The sequence below is a fragment of the Dipodomys merriami genome, unplaced genomic scaffold, assembly GCF_024711535.1.
Source record: "Dipodomys merriami isolate MVZ:Mamm:240054 unplaced genomic scaffold, mDipMer1.0.p SCAF_20, whole genome shotgun sequence".
NCBI lineage: Eukaryota > Metazoa > Chordata > Mammalia > Rodentia > Heteromyidae > Dipodomys > Dipodomys merriami.
The window spans coordinates 19,854,075-19,870,418 of record NW_027203382.1 but is presented as its reverse complement, the minus strand read 5'-3'; the positions used below and the strand labels follow the sequence as shown (position 1 = coordinate 19,870,418).

The 16,344-nt window shown below is 36.6% G+C and overlaps 1 protein-coding gene across 5 annotated transcripts in view; it reads left to right on the top strand.

The window, feature by feature from the left end:
• Positions 1-15,802, top strand: part of Atg10 (autophagy related 10) — a 282,749-nt gene extending 266,947 nt beyond the window's left edge. For 4 of the 5 annotated variants that reach the window (XM_070031160.1, XM_070031162.1, XM_070031157.1 and 1 more), the window contains 3 exons: positions 12,222-12,319; positions 12,942-13,053; positions 13,352-15,802. In XM_070031160.1, the coding sequence (XP_069887261.1) occupies positions 12,222-12,319; positions 12,942-13,041 (198 nt within the window). In that variant the 3' untranslated portion in view covers positions 13,042-13,053; positions 13,352-15,802. Of the gene's footprint in view, positions 1-12,221; positions 12,320-12,941; positions 13,054-13,351 lie in introns of those variants that run through there. The other variant, XM_070031159.1, reaches the window with a different exon arrangement.
• The last annotated feature ends 542 nt before the right edge of the window (positions 15,803-16,344 follow it).

Below are 16,344 nucleotides of genomic sequence, written 5' to 3'. Positions count from 1 at the left end.
TAGAAGTAGAGCTGTGGCTAAAGTGGTAGTTGGAGGGAGAATTAATATACTAGAAAGTGAATCTGAAGAAACCACCAAAAAGTAAGAAAGAGATTGTAAATGTGCTAACGGATTAAGGGATAGAAAGGACAGAATTCTTTTTGTCCTCTTTGGTTTATTCCCTATTGTCACTGTTTTTATTACTGTACCCTATGTCTTGTATATAAGTTTATCTGATTTAGGAACGGGAAGGGGAATCACAAAAACAGTGGGACAAAAGGTGAACCAACTCAACAGTGATACTAGACACTACGCTGGAAATAAACTTTACAATTTGGGGCTGGGGAGGTGGGGAGTGTCAGGGGGAAGTGGAAGAAAATGAGAGGGAATTGTACTCCTTACCTTACTTATGTAACTCCAACTCCTCGTGCATCACCTTTAAAATAAAATTTAAATTTAAAAAGAAGGATTAACATGGTGAGATAGAGAAATTAGAGAGAATGAAGGAGAAGCAACATTCAACAAGTAGGTACTAACAATTTCTCAGAGTTGTTAAAAGGATATTGATATTTGTATTCAGGAAGCTTGGTGAATCCTATCTAATATAAATGAAAAGAAATACATCCAGACATATTATGATACTAGAAAAAGGGAGAAAACTTTAAAAGAAATGACAATTAGACTGAAAATTTACTTCTAATTGGAAAAAAAAAGGGAACACATTAAAGCATTTATAGGATGGGGCAATTTATAGCCTATAATAAAGAAGTATTCTGAAGGACATTTTTTAAAATTGTTATTGTAAAGATGATGTATAGAGAGGTTACAGTTACGTAAGTCAGGTAATGAGTACATTTCTTTTTGAAGTGTCCTCCTTTACCTCTTTTTCTCCCAGTTCTGAAGGACATATTATAATGATAAAGAAATGATCCTGGGAGAAGAACATGCAAAAGAAAAAAAAATCACATGGTACATTATAAATACATTAAAAACAACAACAAGAAAGATAAAACCACTTGTGTCTCTATCTTGGGGTCCTTTAGCTTAACTTTTATATGGTCATGTACATAGCTTTTGACATTTTCTGCTTGTCCTAGACATAATTTGGGGAGAAGAAGGGAAATAACAAGATGCTGAAATAAGGATACAGGTTGACCCACTGTAACAATGAGATATACAAGACACTATGTTGAAAACAAACTTTACAACTTGGGGGAGGGGGGAGTTGGAGGTAGAGAGGGAAGGGATGGTAGGGGAAAAACAAAGGAGGAGGTAACAGTACTTGATAGGAAATGTACTCATTACCTTACTCATGTAACTATAACCCCTCTGTACAGTATTTTTACAATAAAAATATATATCAATTAAGGCTAGAAGAAATACTATAAAATTTGAATAAATACAGTAAAATGTGAATAATATAATAAAATTTGAATAAGCATCAGCATTAATGATATTTGCTTTGTGGGGTTACAAACAAAAGCTATAACTGAAATTCTTAACTACAATAGAACAAAAATTAGGAAGGGGTATGCCAGAGTTAACTACTTTTTTTTTTTTATATTCATGGGGTCTGAACTCTGGGCCTGGGCGCTGTCCCTCAGCTCTTCAGCTCAAGGTTAGCACTCTACTACTTGAGCCATAGCGCCACTTCCAGCTTTTTCTACTTATGTGGTGCTGAGGAATCAAACCCAGAGCCTCATGCATGCAAGGCAAACACTTGACCACTGAGCCACCTTCCCAGCCCCAGAGTTAACCATCTGATTAAAGTATTTGTTTTGAGAAAAAAAAAAAAAGAAAGATATCAAATAATTGGGAGATTTTATGAGATAAAATACTTTAAAAAAAATAGAGCTAATGATGAAAGCTCACATGTCATTTTCAAGGTAATGAAAATAGAAACATAATTTTTCACTCTTATAATAGATTGAATAATAATCACTAAGGAGGGATGAAAAGGAAAAGGAAAACATCAAAAATAGAATGAGTGAAAGGTCTGTAATGAGATGGAATAAATCAAATTGTATTAGTAACTATAAAGTCTATAAGTGAACTGACACTCCGTGTAAAAGATTATCATAACTGATTTTTTAATCCATCTGTATTTTTATATTAAGTAAAGACAAAAAAAGATTACAAGTCAACAAATACACAAGGTAAATTAAAAGCAGTTTTGGCTATATGTATATAAATAAGAATCTTTTTGAAGAAAGCATAATCACAGATAAGTACAATCAGTTTATATTAAAGTTTCAATTCTCTAAAAAGGTATACCTCTATGCATTAGAGGTATATAAAGCAAAACATTGTCAAATCTTAAGAAGAAATGGACAAGCCAAATGTTATAGGAGAGATCCAAACTTGTCTTAGAAATTGATAGAGCAGGGCTGGGAAGGTGGCTCAGTGATAAAGTGCTTGCCTTTCATGCATGAGGACCTGGGTTCAATTCCTCAGCACCACATAAGCAGAAAAAGCCAGAAGTGGTGCTGTGGCTCAGGTGGTAGAATGCTAGCCTTGAGCTGAAAGCTGCAGGACAGTGCCCAGACCCAGAGTTCAGGCCCCATGATCAGCAAAAAAAAAAAAAAAAAAAAGAAAAAGAAAAAAAGAAAGAAAAGAGAAAGAAAGAGCAAGCAGACAAAAATACAGAAGATGTGAACAACACAAATATTTGTTTTGATGTAATATAACCTGCTGGACACTGTAGCCAGCAACTGAAGAATACATATCCATCATGCATATTCTTTTAAGTATCCATAAAAATTATATATATATATATAGCTTGGTTGGTTGTAGGGCTTGAACTCTGGGCCTTGGCACTGTCCCTCATCTCTTCATCTCAAGGCTTGCACTCTACCATAAGTGCCACAGTGTCATTTCCAGCTTTTTCTGCGTATGTGGTGCTGAGGAATCAAACCCAGGGCCTTAGTAAAACAGAAGACAAAGAAATCTAGAGCAGTTCCCTCCAAAAATCACACATAGCTGGGTACCAGTAACTCATGCTTGTAATCATAGCTACTCAAGAGGCTGAGCGCTGATAATTGTAGTTCAAAACCAGCCTGAGTAGGGAAGACTTTTATCTACAATTAATCACCACACAGCCAGAAGTGGAGATGTGGCTCAAGTTATAGAACATGGCCTGTGAGCAAAAAAAATATTCAGGCCCTGAGTTCAAGCCCCATGACCAGTGTGCGCACACACACACACACACAGGCACACAACAAGAAGTGATACAAAGAAGGCACTTAATAAGCATTTGTCGATTTCATTAAAAAGTGACAATAATTATAATTGCATGTGTAGAACAGTTCTGAAAGGAAACTCACCCACAAATAATTCTGAATTGCACAGTCTTGGATGATCCTAGTTTTACTTTTTGTTCTTAACTCTATTTTCTGAACTTTTTGTGTGTATTGCTCTTAGAATTATATGAAAACATAGTATTTTAAAGTTGAATGAATAGATTTTTGAGGAGTTAGACTAGAGAGCATGGAAGCCAATGATTACCCTAGACACCAAGGCTGGTGAGAGGCAAGAAGAGGCACAGTATATGATCTCAGTTTATATTTAAGTAGCAGGCCTGTGCAAATGCAGTGTGAGTGTGCAGACTTTGAAAGCCTCTTCCTCCATATCACTATGGTAGGCATCGTGTATACAGCACCCAGGACCATGCCTGGTTCTGTAGATCTTCATTTTCCTCTCTCTGCTCCAGGGGAAGGATGAGGAAGACACTGCTCTTCATTTCTAAGGAATATGTCTAGAGTAGAAGGCAAATTTAATCAATCTGGAATGTGAAACTGAGTGAAAGCTTAGTATGTAAAATTATATTTGTGCCTTCCCAGAGAACCAAGAAAATTAAGAAATGAACTAAGTAAGTTATCATATTTATTACATGGAAGATGAAGGTACAGTATTATCATTTCCTTCTGATAGGCACATCTAATAGTTCTAAAAGCAATTCACAGTATTCATGTCAAGACTTATTTTATGAGACATTTAACCATTGCTAAATTACATTTCATATGAGAATTTGCCCATATAAACTCCTCTGGAGTTACGGAGATAAGATCTGACCTATCATTTCTATTTTCACAGAAAACCATTTAGCAGAACTTTGTTCCAGCAGAAGTGTTTATTGAGTTGTAAGCCTAACACAGTTCATTGGCTGTATGTAGGACATTTTTCTCAGCACAGATTTGCTCACTTCATTAGTACTGACAGCAGATGGTAGCACTTTCACATGAATTTACCTCCTGAATTGATCTAAGAAATGTCACTAAAAAGATCCTGACAGTTTTGATGTTCCTTCACTTTTGAAAAAGGTATGTTAAACATATCAGGTGTAAGAGTTTAGATTTTTTTCTTTAGCTCTAACACATCATTCCTAAGCCAACTAAAGACAATTTTCATCTCTGATTCTAGCTGTCTAAAGGAAATAGTAGAAAACAGACATAATCTTTCCTGATAGCATAAGCCATATTAAAATTTAACTCCATTGTAAGAAAAATGACTTGGAGAAATATTATCCAGATTAATTGTATGCACTGATCACATGCCTAACATTATTTGTAAATTCTATTTCCTAGTTCATCCAAATGCAAATTTATAGGATTTCAGGATCAGCTGAATATGACTGAAAAATAGGATTGGCTGAAGTTACTGATCACTCTGAAATTTTGTGACTTCTACCTGATAAAATTCTCCATGAGATTAACCCTGTTTTTAAATTAGAGACCTTTTGCCTTGAGTTAGGTATAAGTCAATTAAAAATTATCAGACAAGAAGACAATGTTTTGTAAATGAATGAATGAATACATGAAGCTAGGTACTGGTAGCTTACACCTGTAATCCAAGCTACTCAAGATGCTACATCTGGGTCTGGAAAGGTGGCTCAGTGATAGAGTGCTTGCAAGCATGCACGAGGCCCTGGATTCAATTCCACAGCACCACATAAGCAGAAAAGGCTGGAAATGGTACTGTGGATCAAGTGGTAGAGTGCTAGCCTTGAGCTGAAATGCTGAGGGGACAGGTAGATCTGAGGCTTGTTGTTTGAAGCCAGCCCAAGCAGAAAAATCTGTGAAATTCTGATCTCTGCTTAACTAGCAAACTGCAAGTGGAAGTATGGCTCAAGTAGCAGATGCTAGCCTTGAGTAGAAAAGCCGAGTGAGAGTGAGGTCCTGAATTCAAGTCCCAGTACCAGCATTAAAGTATAATTTAAAAAATACAGAATCCCAATCATAACAAGGAAACCTGATATTTTTCTATGTAAATATGAACATTACAACTCCAGGCTGTATATACAGTAGTCAAGAATACACAACATTTGTAATCCAAAAATCTGAAGTTTGAAAACTTATAAAACACAAAACTTTTTTAGCACCAACAAAAATGAAATTTTGGATTATATTGGATTTGGAAGTAGATACTCAACAGGTAAAAATCTATAAAATAGACTCAAATCCAAAATCTTCAAAATCTGAGATACTTTCTATCACTAGCATTTGGAAATAAAGAATACTCAGCTTGTATTTAGAAACAATGACTTATTTTGAGTATTTTAATATTCTACCTATATTTGAAAGGTAATTAATTATTAGATTAATTTTCCACAACTAAGAAAAGCTAATACATTTTAGAAATTATTGGGTGTTAAAACATGTATAATTTAATCATGCAAATTATGAATATTTTAGACCTATTGTTAGGAAAGTGGTCGTGATTAATAACAATGCTTACAGGATTTGTTTTATAAAGAGTTGTTGAATTGTAAATATTCTCAAAACCAGAACCTCCACCTTTTTTTAAACAAACATTATAACCATAGAAGTAAAGCTTCATACAGATTTGATTCTGTTAACATGTAGAAACTTTGTTCAGTAAGCTTTTGTTTCTTCCCTTTTTTGTGCTATTATTGTGTATATATTACATTCATATATGTTACAAACACAATTCTATACTGTTACAATTTTGTTTTTATAATCTTATGTCACTTAAAGAAATTAAAAGAAAATTTCTTAAGGTTTTGTTGGAGAGAGTCTGTCTTTAGTTTGGGGAGTTTTGACATAAAGCCTTGCTATGTAGTCCAGGCTGGCCTCAAACTTGTGATCCTTCCACTTTAGTCTCCTAAGTGCCTGGATTATAAGTGTGAACCATCACACCTGACTGAGTTCACCATTTCTGAGGTTTTTCATTTTTTTTTTCTTGTGGATTTGATTACCCTTTGTATGTCTTGGGAAGCACTTTCTTTAGTATATTTTATAAGGCAGACTTATTAACAAGTAATTCTCTCAATCTATTTCCTTGGGAATCTAATTTTTGAAGCATAGTTTTTCTGGATATAGAATTTTTGGTGTACCATTTAGTTTTTTCCACCAGCACTTTGAATCTATCATTGCTTTCTGGACAGATCGTCAGCCATTGCTATATTTTTATTCTTTTGGGTGTTTTGTTTTGTTTTGTGTCGATCGTGGGGCTTGAACTCAGGACGTGGGAACTGTCACTGAGCTCTTTTTGCTCAAGACTAGTGCTGTATCACTTTCAGCCATAGCACCACTTCCAGTTTTCTGGTGGTTAATTGAAGATTAGAGTCTTACAGCCTTTCCTGCCCAGGTTGGGTTTGAACCATGATCCTCAGGTCTCAGCCTCCTAAGTTGCTAAGATTTCAGCCATAAGCCACCAGTGCCTGGCTTTTTTATTCTTTTTTATGTGAGGAGTTGTTGGGTCTTCGTCCGTCCCACAAAAGACGGACGGGGTCCGAGGAAAGGTAAGTGCGGCGCTCGCCCGTTCCCTAGCCTCCCTCAGCCCAGGAGACAATCAGACACAGCGGGGAGCCAAATCCAGCAGGTAGAAAAACTCATTTATTAACAGAGAGCAGCCCCTTTTAAAGACAAAGAGGGTGGGTGGTATGGTAAGGGAGGAAGAGGAACCAATCACTGTCAAGGTCACACCCTATCATTCACCTGAGCCTTCACGGGCTGGTTAGGTACTGATCAGAAGATCAATTGGGGTCTGCCCACTCTACCCTCTCCCAGAGCCATCTTTGCTGCCCATGTGCTCCACAAGGAGTGTTTTATCACATCACTTTTTGTTTTGTAAAGAATAATTATTCCATTATTTTTGAATTAATAAACATTTGTAATATAAAAAAGTTTCATTATGATAATACACTTGGAGCATATTCATCTCCTAGCCATGTTCCCATTCCTCTTCTCCCTCCTCTCTTCTTTTCAAACAGCATTTGGTGGGTTTCACTATGCTGTTATAACACAGAACACATAAAATATCCTTGGACCCACTTTGTCCCTCAGTACCCCCAGAGACAATCACTGTTTTATCTCTTGACACATTACCATTACTATTATTGTCATTGTCATTTAGGTCTGTACTCTGCAAATAAGAATATTGGATATTTGACTTTTGAGCTTGACTTACCCCAGTTCCATCCATTTCCTGCATATTACATTATTTTTTTCTAGCAAAGTAATATTCTATGGTGTGTGTGTGTGTGTGTGTGTGTGTGTGTGTGTGTGTGTGTGTGTGTGTGTGTGTGTGTGTGTGTGTGTGTGTGTGTATGTATGTGTTTAATTTCTTTATCCATTCACCAGTTGTTAGGTCTCTTGGCTGATTCCACAGTTTGGCAAGACTCACATCTTTTCCTAAAATATGGACTCTCCTTGGTTTTGGCAGTCAGTCACTTGCCTATGATGTGTATAGGCATGAACTTGTTCTATAGCCTGTATTTCTTTGAATATTTTGCCTGTTCTATCATTGTCTCCTCAGATTCCTATTGCATGTATGCTAGATAGTATAGGTTGTCATAGTACAGGTCTCATATACTTATTTTACTCCATTTTTCTTCCTCTGTCTTCTTTGGACTGAATACTTTCCTTGTTCTAACCTATTAATTCTTTTACTGATATTTTATATTTTCTGAATTTTTATTTTTGATATTTTTCAACTCCAAAATTTCCATTCAGTTTTTTATCCAGTTTGTATTTCCTTATAGATATATAGATACTTTATTTACAGAGTCTTATAAAGTATACTATATATATAATTTACAGTCAGTGTCATAATTTTTCTTTCATTTGTGTGAACATAATTTCAAATATTACAGCATATTTATAATAGCTGAATTATTTATAACCCATTTGTAAATCCAGTATATTGACCCACTCATAGTTTTTATTAATGACATTTTTCCCCTAATATGTGTAATACTCTGGTTTCTTTGCATGTCTCTTAAATTTCTTTGAAAACTAAACATTTTAGCTAGGCACTGGTCACTCATGCCTATAATCTTAGCTATTTAGGAGTCTGACATCTGAGGATCATAGTTGGAAGCCAGCCTGGGCAGGAAAGTTCATTAGACTCTTATCTCCACTTAACCACTTGAACATGTGCGTGTGTGCACACCCACACCCACATCTATCCACCCTCCCCTGCCCCCTCCACACACAGCTGGAAGTGGAGCTGTGACTCAAGTGGTAGATCACTAGCCTTGAGAAGAAAAGTTCAGTGCCCAGTCCCTGAGTTCAACCCCTGGGACTGGCATGCATACATGCTCATGCACACACACTTATGCACGCGCGCGCACACACATACACACACAGAAAGAATAAAATCTAAACATTTTGAATAATATGGTAAATTCTGAATTCTAATATTTTACCCTGAAGATTGCCTGTTATCATTGTAGTTTTTTGTTTTAGTAGCTTTCCTAGGCTTTTAAAAAAAGTTTTATTGTTGTCATAAAGGTGATGTACAGAAGGGTTACAGTTATATAAGTCAGATAAAGGATGCATTTCTTTTTGAAATGTAATCTCTTCCCTTGCTCTTTCCTAGTTTTTCCCTCCAGTCCTCATATACAAGTTGTATAGTTAATTTTCAACATGGTGTCTAATAAGTAACATTGCTGTATTTGTTCACCCTTTGTCCCTTCATTTTGTGCCCCCCCCGCCCTCCCAAAGACAGATAAAGGAACAAACAAGACATAAAGAAAATGAAACATCAATAAAGAAAAAGGGCTCTTATTTCCATTTCCTGGAGTTCATTTTGATAAATATTATTTTATATGATCAGAGGCATGTAGGTATTGTGGGCTCCTCCCTTTAGCAGCCTCCTTTGGTCTCACTGTTTGAGAATTACTGGAGGTTCCTATTCTTTATCTGCAGAATTTGTCCTGCCTATTTCCTTTTCTTCTTTCATTTTCTTTTTCTTCATTTCTTTCATTTTTTCCTTTATTCCTTTTTCCTTCCTTGTCCTTCCTTTTCTTCCCCTTTCCTGCCTTCTTTCCGCCTTCCTTCCTTCCATCCTACTTTCCTTCCTTCCTTCCTTCCTTCCTTTTTTTGAGTTGGAGTCATTATTGCTCAAACTGGTGGGCTCAGCCTCTTAAACATCTGATACTTCAGGTATGTAGTCTCATACTTTTTTTTTTTCCCACTTTTAATTCTTTAGCCTTCCTCAGGTCACTGTATAGCTTAGTGGTTAGCCAATTATTGGACAGAGATGGTGCTCAAATATCCTAGTACTATAAGCCTTCTTCCATTTGCATAGTATGTGGGTAGTGATCAAATCAGCCTTGGCTGTTACTTCTCAGCAAACTTTGTGTCCCCCCTGCACATGGGCATAGTTCTGATCAGCCAAGACGCCTGGAGAACCTTTCTCAGACTGCCTGAATTCTAGGATCCCTATTACACTTCTGGCTTGTCTGCTGATGGCCTCAATTGGCCGAAAATCTTCTGGTCAGCAAAGCTGTGCTTCTCTTTTTTCATTTAGAACCTAGTTTGTGATTTTTATTGACAATGCTGCTGAGCAATAGTTTTCACCATCTGCTGCAGATCAAGTCAGTCTCTCTGGCAGCCTAGCTGCTGGCTCTCAGGGCCCTCCTGGCTCTAGTAAAGTCCTCTGTTGATGGAGCCATGGAAAGGTGTAGGATGTCTTTCTAGGCAGGCAGGCTATAAATTCACTCTGCTTCTAATTTGAAATTCTGAAACATCATGAATTCAACAAAATTTTTGTTTGCCCTTGGTGATTTCTATAGCCTGGAAATGGTTTATTTTGGGTCATTTGTTCAGTTTTATACTTATTTATGGGAAGACCTTTTCATTCTGTTATAACTGAAAATTTACTCCTATCATTATTTCCTTATAAAACTTTTCTTAAGCTGGTGGCACCTGCCCATCATTCTAGCTATTCAGGAGACTGAGATCTGAGGATCGTGGTTGGAAGCCAGCCTGAGCAGAAAAGTCTCCATGAGATTCTTACCTACAATAAACTACTTAAAAGCCAGAAATCATGCTGTAGCTCAAGTGGTAAAGTGCTCACCATGAGCACAAACAGGCCCAGGGACATTGCCCACACCCTCAAGTTAAGCCCCAGGACTAGCAAAAACAAAACAAAACAAAACAAAAACAATCCACAAAAGCTGAGAACAGTGGTTCAAAATTCCAGTTGCTTCAGTGGGTTATATGTTCAAGACTAGCAGAGCCAAAAAAAAGTTTGCAAGACTCCTCTTAACCGGTACAAAGCAGGATGCATGCAGTGGTTTCATCCTAGCTATATAGGAAATAGAAATAGGAGGATCAAGACCCATGTCAACCCCTGGGAATAAATGTCACATCCTATCTGAAAACTGACTACAGCCAAAAATAGACAGTGGCATGGCTTAAGTCACAGACCACAAGTGCAAAATCCTGAATTCAAAGTTCAGATCTTCCTTCTACCCCCAGGAAAAAAAATGATGTGTCACTCAGCTTAAGATAATCATACTGAGACATATTTATATAATTTTTTTTGCAGTGCTATATTTTTTGTGCTTATAATCCAGCTACTTAGGAAGCAGAGATTGGTAGGATTGTATTCTAGACCCGCCACAACAGGAAAAAAAAGATTTCTAGAGGCACTACATGGGAAGAAAGAATGTCAAGAATGCTAAAAATTCCAGATCCCAAAAACACTCAATGTCACCAATGCAAGTAGAACTGTGTATTTCAGTCATTGTAAATAGGTACATGTATATGCATGCAAATATGAATGAATGCTTGAAACTGAGACAGTAGTGACAATCACTACTTTCAATAAGAGCTGTTTCCCAGGAGCACTTCTAATGAGTTCAGCTTTTTCATAGGCTGACCAAGAAGAAAAGCCAAGAGAAGCAGCTGGGCTGACCCTAGTCCAAATCGAGACCCTAGTCCAGATCGAGTTACAAGCCTGTTTTATTTGGCCTATCCCTTCCTTTAAAAAAACTTATTCCAGCATTTAAATCTAAGAGGTTTTACATAAACTTCTAGTTCCCTAAGTCATGTGGACAAATGGGAAGCTCTCACATACTGGACCTATGTTCCCAGTTAACATATTTGCCTGGTTCAAAGTAGCAAGCCTGACCTTGGATGGTAGCCCTCTCAAATTCACTATAGTCTATCACTGCTGGTGTGTTGAAATGACTTTTCCCCTGTAGGTCACTTGACTAGATTTTATACGTATTTAAGTTTGTTGTTATAGGATTGTTAATTCACAACATAGTTAGATTTGTCATCAATAATTATTTTTGTGTTTGTAGATCACATGCACAAATTACTTACTACAGAGACCATCCTTGGTCTCCCCATTGTTTGCTGAATGCTTTTGGTGTACCTTTTATCCAAATATTTTCTTAGAAGTGGAATAGGTTATATCATATGGGATTTTAGCTTCCAGAAATAGCCATATAGACATTGAGACATGTCACACAGTAGAATTGTGTATTTCAGTCATTGTAAGAGAGAGAGAATAACTTAAATATTTCTGTTATTCCCCCACCCCTTACCTCACAGAAACTGAACCCATTAGAACTGGCTGAAACAATGAAATGTTGGCCAAATTTGGGTTTTAAAATATGCAAATGAATTTAGTTCCTTGATCATTGACAAAGGGATGAATGAAAGATGATCAAGCTACTAGGCTTCCTGGGCATCCTTGAAAGAAAACTAACGACAAACAGTAATCCAAGAGGGAACTAATAAAATTTATATTTAGTGTTCGTGCCATGTAAACAAAAATGTGTCTTATTGTACTTGACAATACTATTTGTCAGTGAATAGCTCATCACCCTCCTCTTTTCATGTCTAGACTATAGATTGTCTTTCAAAGTAGAACCTGTGCGTTAATCAATAGCTTCAAATTTTAAAAGAGTAAAGTGGATTATTTGTTTTAACTTTTTCAAGTAACTCACAGAGAAAATCTAGGACCAATTCTTATTCTTACAGGAACATCCAATCCTTGGGCAACCCTTTTTTGTATTACATCCCTGCAAGACAAATGAATTCATGACTCCTGTATTAAAGAATTCACAGAAAATCAATAGGTAAGAAACACCTTAAAGACACATTGGTCTCTGCTCTGATTTTAAAACTGTAAATCTTTTTATGCGGGTCTAAAAGCTAAGTGAAAAAAGAAATATTCTTTGTAATAATAACAATGGATACTATTTATTGATTTTTTTATGTGGTAGGTGCTATTCTAAGAGTTTTAGATATATAAATGCATTGGATGTTTATAAGGTCCCTAAGAATACTATTATTTTACACAGTTTACAGAGAATGCAGCTAACGCTCAGAGGAGTTAAAAGACTCCACCAATGTTACACAGCTAATTAATGATACAACTGGGATTTGAACCCAAGCATTTTTGCCTCAGAACCATGCTCTTTAACCACTGTTGACCTATTATACTATAAATTTCAAATATAAAATTTGAGTCATCAGTGCAAGTCATCCAGTATTACATTTCCCTTCAACTACCTTCAAGAGATACTCATATTTTCTCTGAAACAGAAATTCTTTCCAAGCAATAAGCTGCTATTTAGAAATGCTGGAAAACCAGGTAGGAATACATCTTGTATCACTGACTGATGAGAAGTTCACTATTCATCCAAAAATTATGATGGAAACATTTATTTGTATTGCTATGTTTCACTTACTTCCTAGGAATGTCAACTATATCACATCATGGCTGAGCATTGTAGGGCCAGTCATTGGGCTGAATCTCCCTCTGAGTTATGCCAGAGCAGCTTCTCGGGATGAATGACATATTGACAAGGTAAAGAGAAAAGCTTAAGACTTCATGTTTTAGTGTGTGATCATATGTTGCCATCGAACTTAGATACTTCCCTATTCTATGGTAACCTTGCATTCATCTTAAATAGGCTGAACCCTAGGGTTTGTGTTTTAGTTTTCCAGTAGTATCATACCCAGTTATTTGGGAAGCATTTTCCTTTGCTGTAAAGGAAAGGAAAACTAAAGGAGGGAGCAGTTAGCATGGATATTCTTGATGAAAGGCTTTTTGCTCAGTCAAACTACTTTTATTCTCTTGACTTTTATTTTGTTGTTCTTCTCAGATCTTCTGTTGAACTTAGCAGCTATGAAATGAAGACCAAGAGATGGCTGTAGTAGAGCACTTGCCTGACCAAGTGCTGGGTATTCCAAAACCAGTACTGCCACAAAAATATTTAATTAAAAAATAGAACACCCCAGACTTTACCTGATTTTTGTTTGTTTGGTCTTTTTTGCTGGTCCTGGGCTTGAACTCAAGGCCTGGGCACTGTCCCTGAGCTTCTTTGTGCTCAGGCTGATGCTCTACGACTGGAGCCACAGTGCCACTTTCAGCTTTTGCTGAGTACTTTATTGGAGATAAGAGTCTCACAGACTTTTCTTCTCAGGCTGGCTTTGAACCATGATCCTCAGACCTCAGCCTCCTGAATAGCTAGGATTATAGGCATGAGACACCAGCACTCAGTGCATTTTTCTGTTTTTAATGAGATGAATACTAAACATTTCATGATGTGATTCTTTTTCCCCAAGGAATAAACCATCTACAGTGTTGTAATATGATAACAAATGACATTATTAGTCCACTTGCAGTTTTTTTTGTCCTGGGTCAAGCATTTTACATTTCTTCTTTCGATATGGATACTGATTGATAGAAAAATGTGTTCATTTTAACATTAAATATATGAAAATTAAAATATAAAATGTATGTGTCCCTGGAAACTAATGTTGTAATCATGTCCAATATTAAATTATTCTACCACAATCACACTCTGGGGCAATAGATTAGTTCTATTTTATTTTACTCTAAGAGAGCGAGTATACCCAGGCTGAAGGAGATAAATCACATGAAACCTTCAGTGCATGAGAAGATATTGTGAAGTATTATTATACAAATAGTAATTAAATGCTCACTTTTCTTAAAATTGTTATTTTATTTATTCAATCAGTAAATAAACTTAATAGCTCGCAAGATAAAATTCACCTGGAGGAATTATTTATTTTGGTTTCTTGTTTTGTTTTTCATTCTAATTGGTCAGAAGCATAAACCAAGAGAAACTAAGAGAAAAAAATAATTGGCTCTTTAGAGAATCTAGATTCATTTCTTTGAATGAAGGATATACCTGAACTACCTGAGGTTTTACAGGCTCAAACATTAAGACCACTCAGATCTGATGTTCATATGCCTTACAGAACCTCTGGTTTTGGTCTACATTTTAGTGTGACATCAAATTGGGGGATGAGGTAGGCAACAAGCCCTTTACAATTCTATGCAAGGTGAACTTAATGTGTGGGCATTACAGATACTCTAAATGTAGGAGGCTATCCCCTGGTAAACCTATTGTAACCTGATAATGACATAAATTAAAAATTTATCCAGGGGCTGGGAAGGTGGCTCAGTGGTAGAGCGCTTGCCTTGCATGCCTGAGGCTCTGGGTTCGATTCCTCAGCGCCATATAAGCAAAAAGAAAAAAGCCGGAAGTGGCGCTGTGGCTCAAGTGGTAGAGTGCTAGACTTGAGCTGAAGAGCTGAGGGACAGCACCCAGGCCCAGAGTTCAGGCCCTACAACCGGACCCAAAAAAAAAAAAAATGTATCCAATACACCTAAACTACTACACATCCTAAGTTAGCCTATTCTACCTTAAACATCCTCAGAACACTTTCATCAACCTTCAGTTTGACAAAACCATCTTATACACAGCTTGTTTTATTAACAAAGCATTGGACATCTCACATATACACATAGCTTAGGCATTTTGTTGATGTTATGATATGTGAAAACACAAACCCAATATCCAAAAAACCCTGACAACACAATATACCATGGAGTATAAGTTTTCTGCCTTACTATCATAAGAGATCTTGCTACTGCCATCCAGTGTCATGAGAGAGTACTGGATCACTTACCACTGTGCACAAAAAGATCAAAATTTGAAATCTGGACTATGGTTTTACTATGGTTGAACTACTGTAAATCAGAAACTATACATGGGATATAAGAATATTAAAGCCTTTAATTGGGATTGGGGGGAGGGGGAGGCTGGGAAGGGATGTGAAGGGTAAACAAAGGAGGAGGCTGCAATGCTTGGTAAGAAATGTACGCATTATCCTGCCCACGTAATTGTAACTCCTCTGTACAGTATGTTCACAAATAAAATAAAATTAAATTTAAAAATAAATAAATAAATAAAATAAAATTTAAAAAAAGAATATTAAAGCCTTTAAAAAAAAAAACAATATAGCTGCTACAACTTTACTGTGGTTTTTCTGTGGTTTGTCCCTTCTGAAATTCCTATTGAAATTTGATTCCCAGATGGTGTTGAGAAGTGGTAAGACCTGTAAGAGATGATACCATGTTGTGGAAGATTAATTCAGTTGTCTTAGGACTAGATTGTTCTTTCAGGAGTGAGTTTTTGTATACTCTTCTACACGTGCTTTCTGCCATGCATTAAAACAGCATGATGCCCTTTTCATATGCAACTGCTTGATCTTGGACTTCCCTGTCTCCAGTACCATAAACCAAAATAAACATTTTTCTTTATGAATTACAGTCTCTGGCCTTTTGTTATTGTAAACAGTGCTACTTATGGTATCCAGTGATGGATTTATGGAAGACAATCACAGAGTTCAGAGTGAGGTGATTGTCTGCTGGTTAATCTGAGAGACCATGAGCAGCACTTCTGGTATATATTGAGAGGCTCAGAATCCTTAGAAAGAGAGTGGAGGCAAAGAAAGGGTTAATTCAAATTGCTAGAAAAGCTTAAAGTAAATTTTAAAATGCTGAGCCACATATATTCATGCTAGGATAAGAGGCTGGTTATATGCTTGCTGGGCATTTTGGGAGTTACCACTTAACATCTTTTCAAGTTTTACAAGAGAATCTTCTTTCCCCTTACTCTCCCTAATGTAAACATAGATTTCTCAGCAAATCATTTCCCAAGCCAGCCAAATCATTGTGTGTGTGTGTGTCTGTGTGTGTCTGTGTCTGTGTCTGTGTGTGCATGCACCCATGCAATGTGTCATCCAAACTGTACTTTTCTGGAGTTATTTTTTACTAACAGAT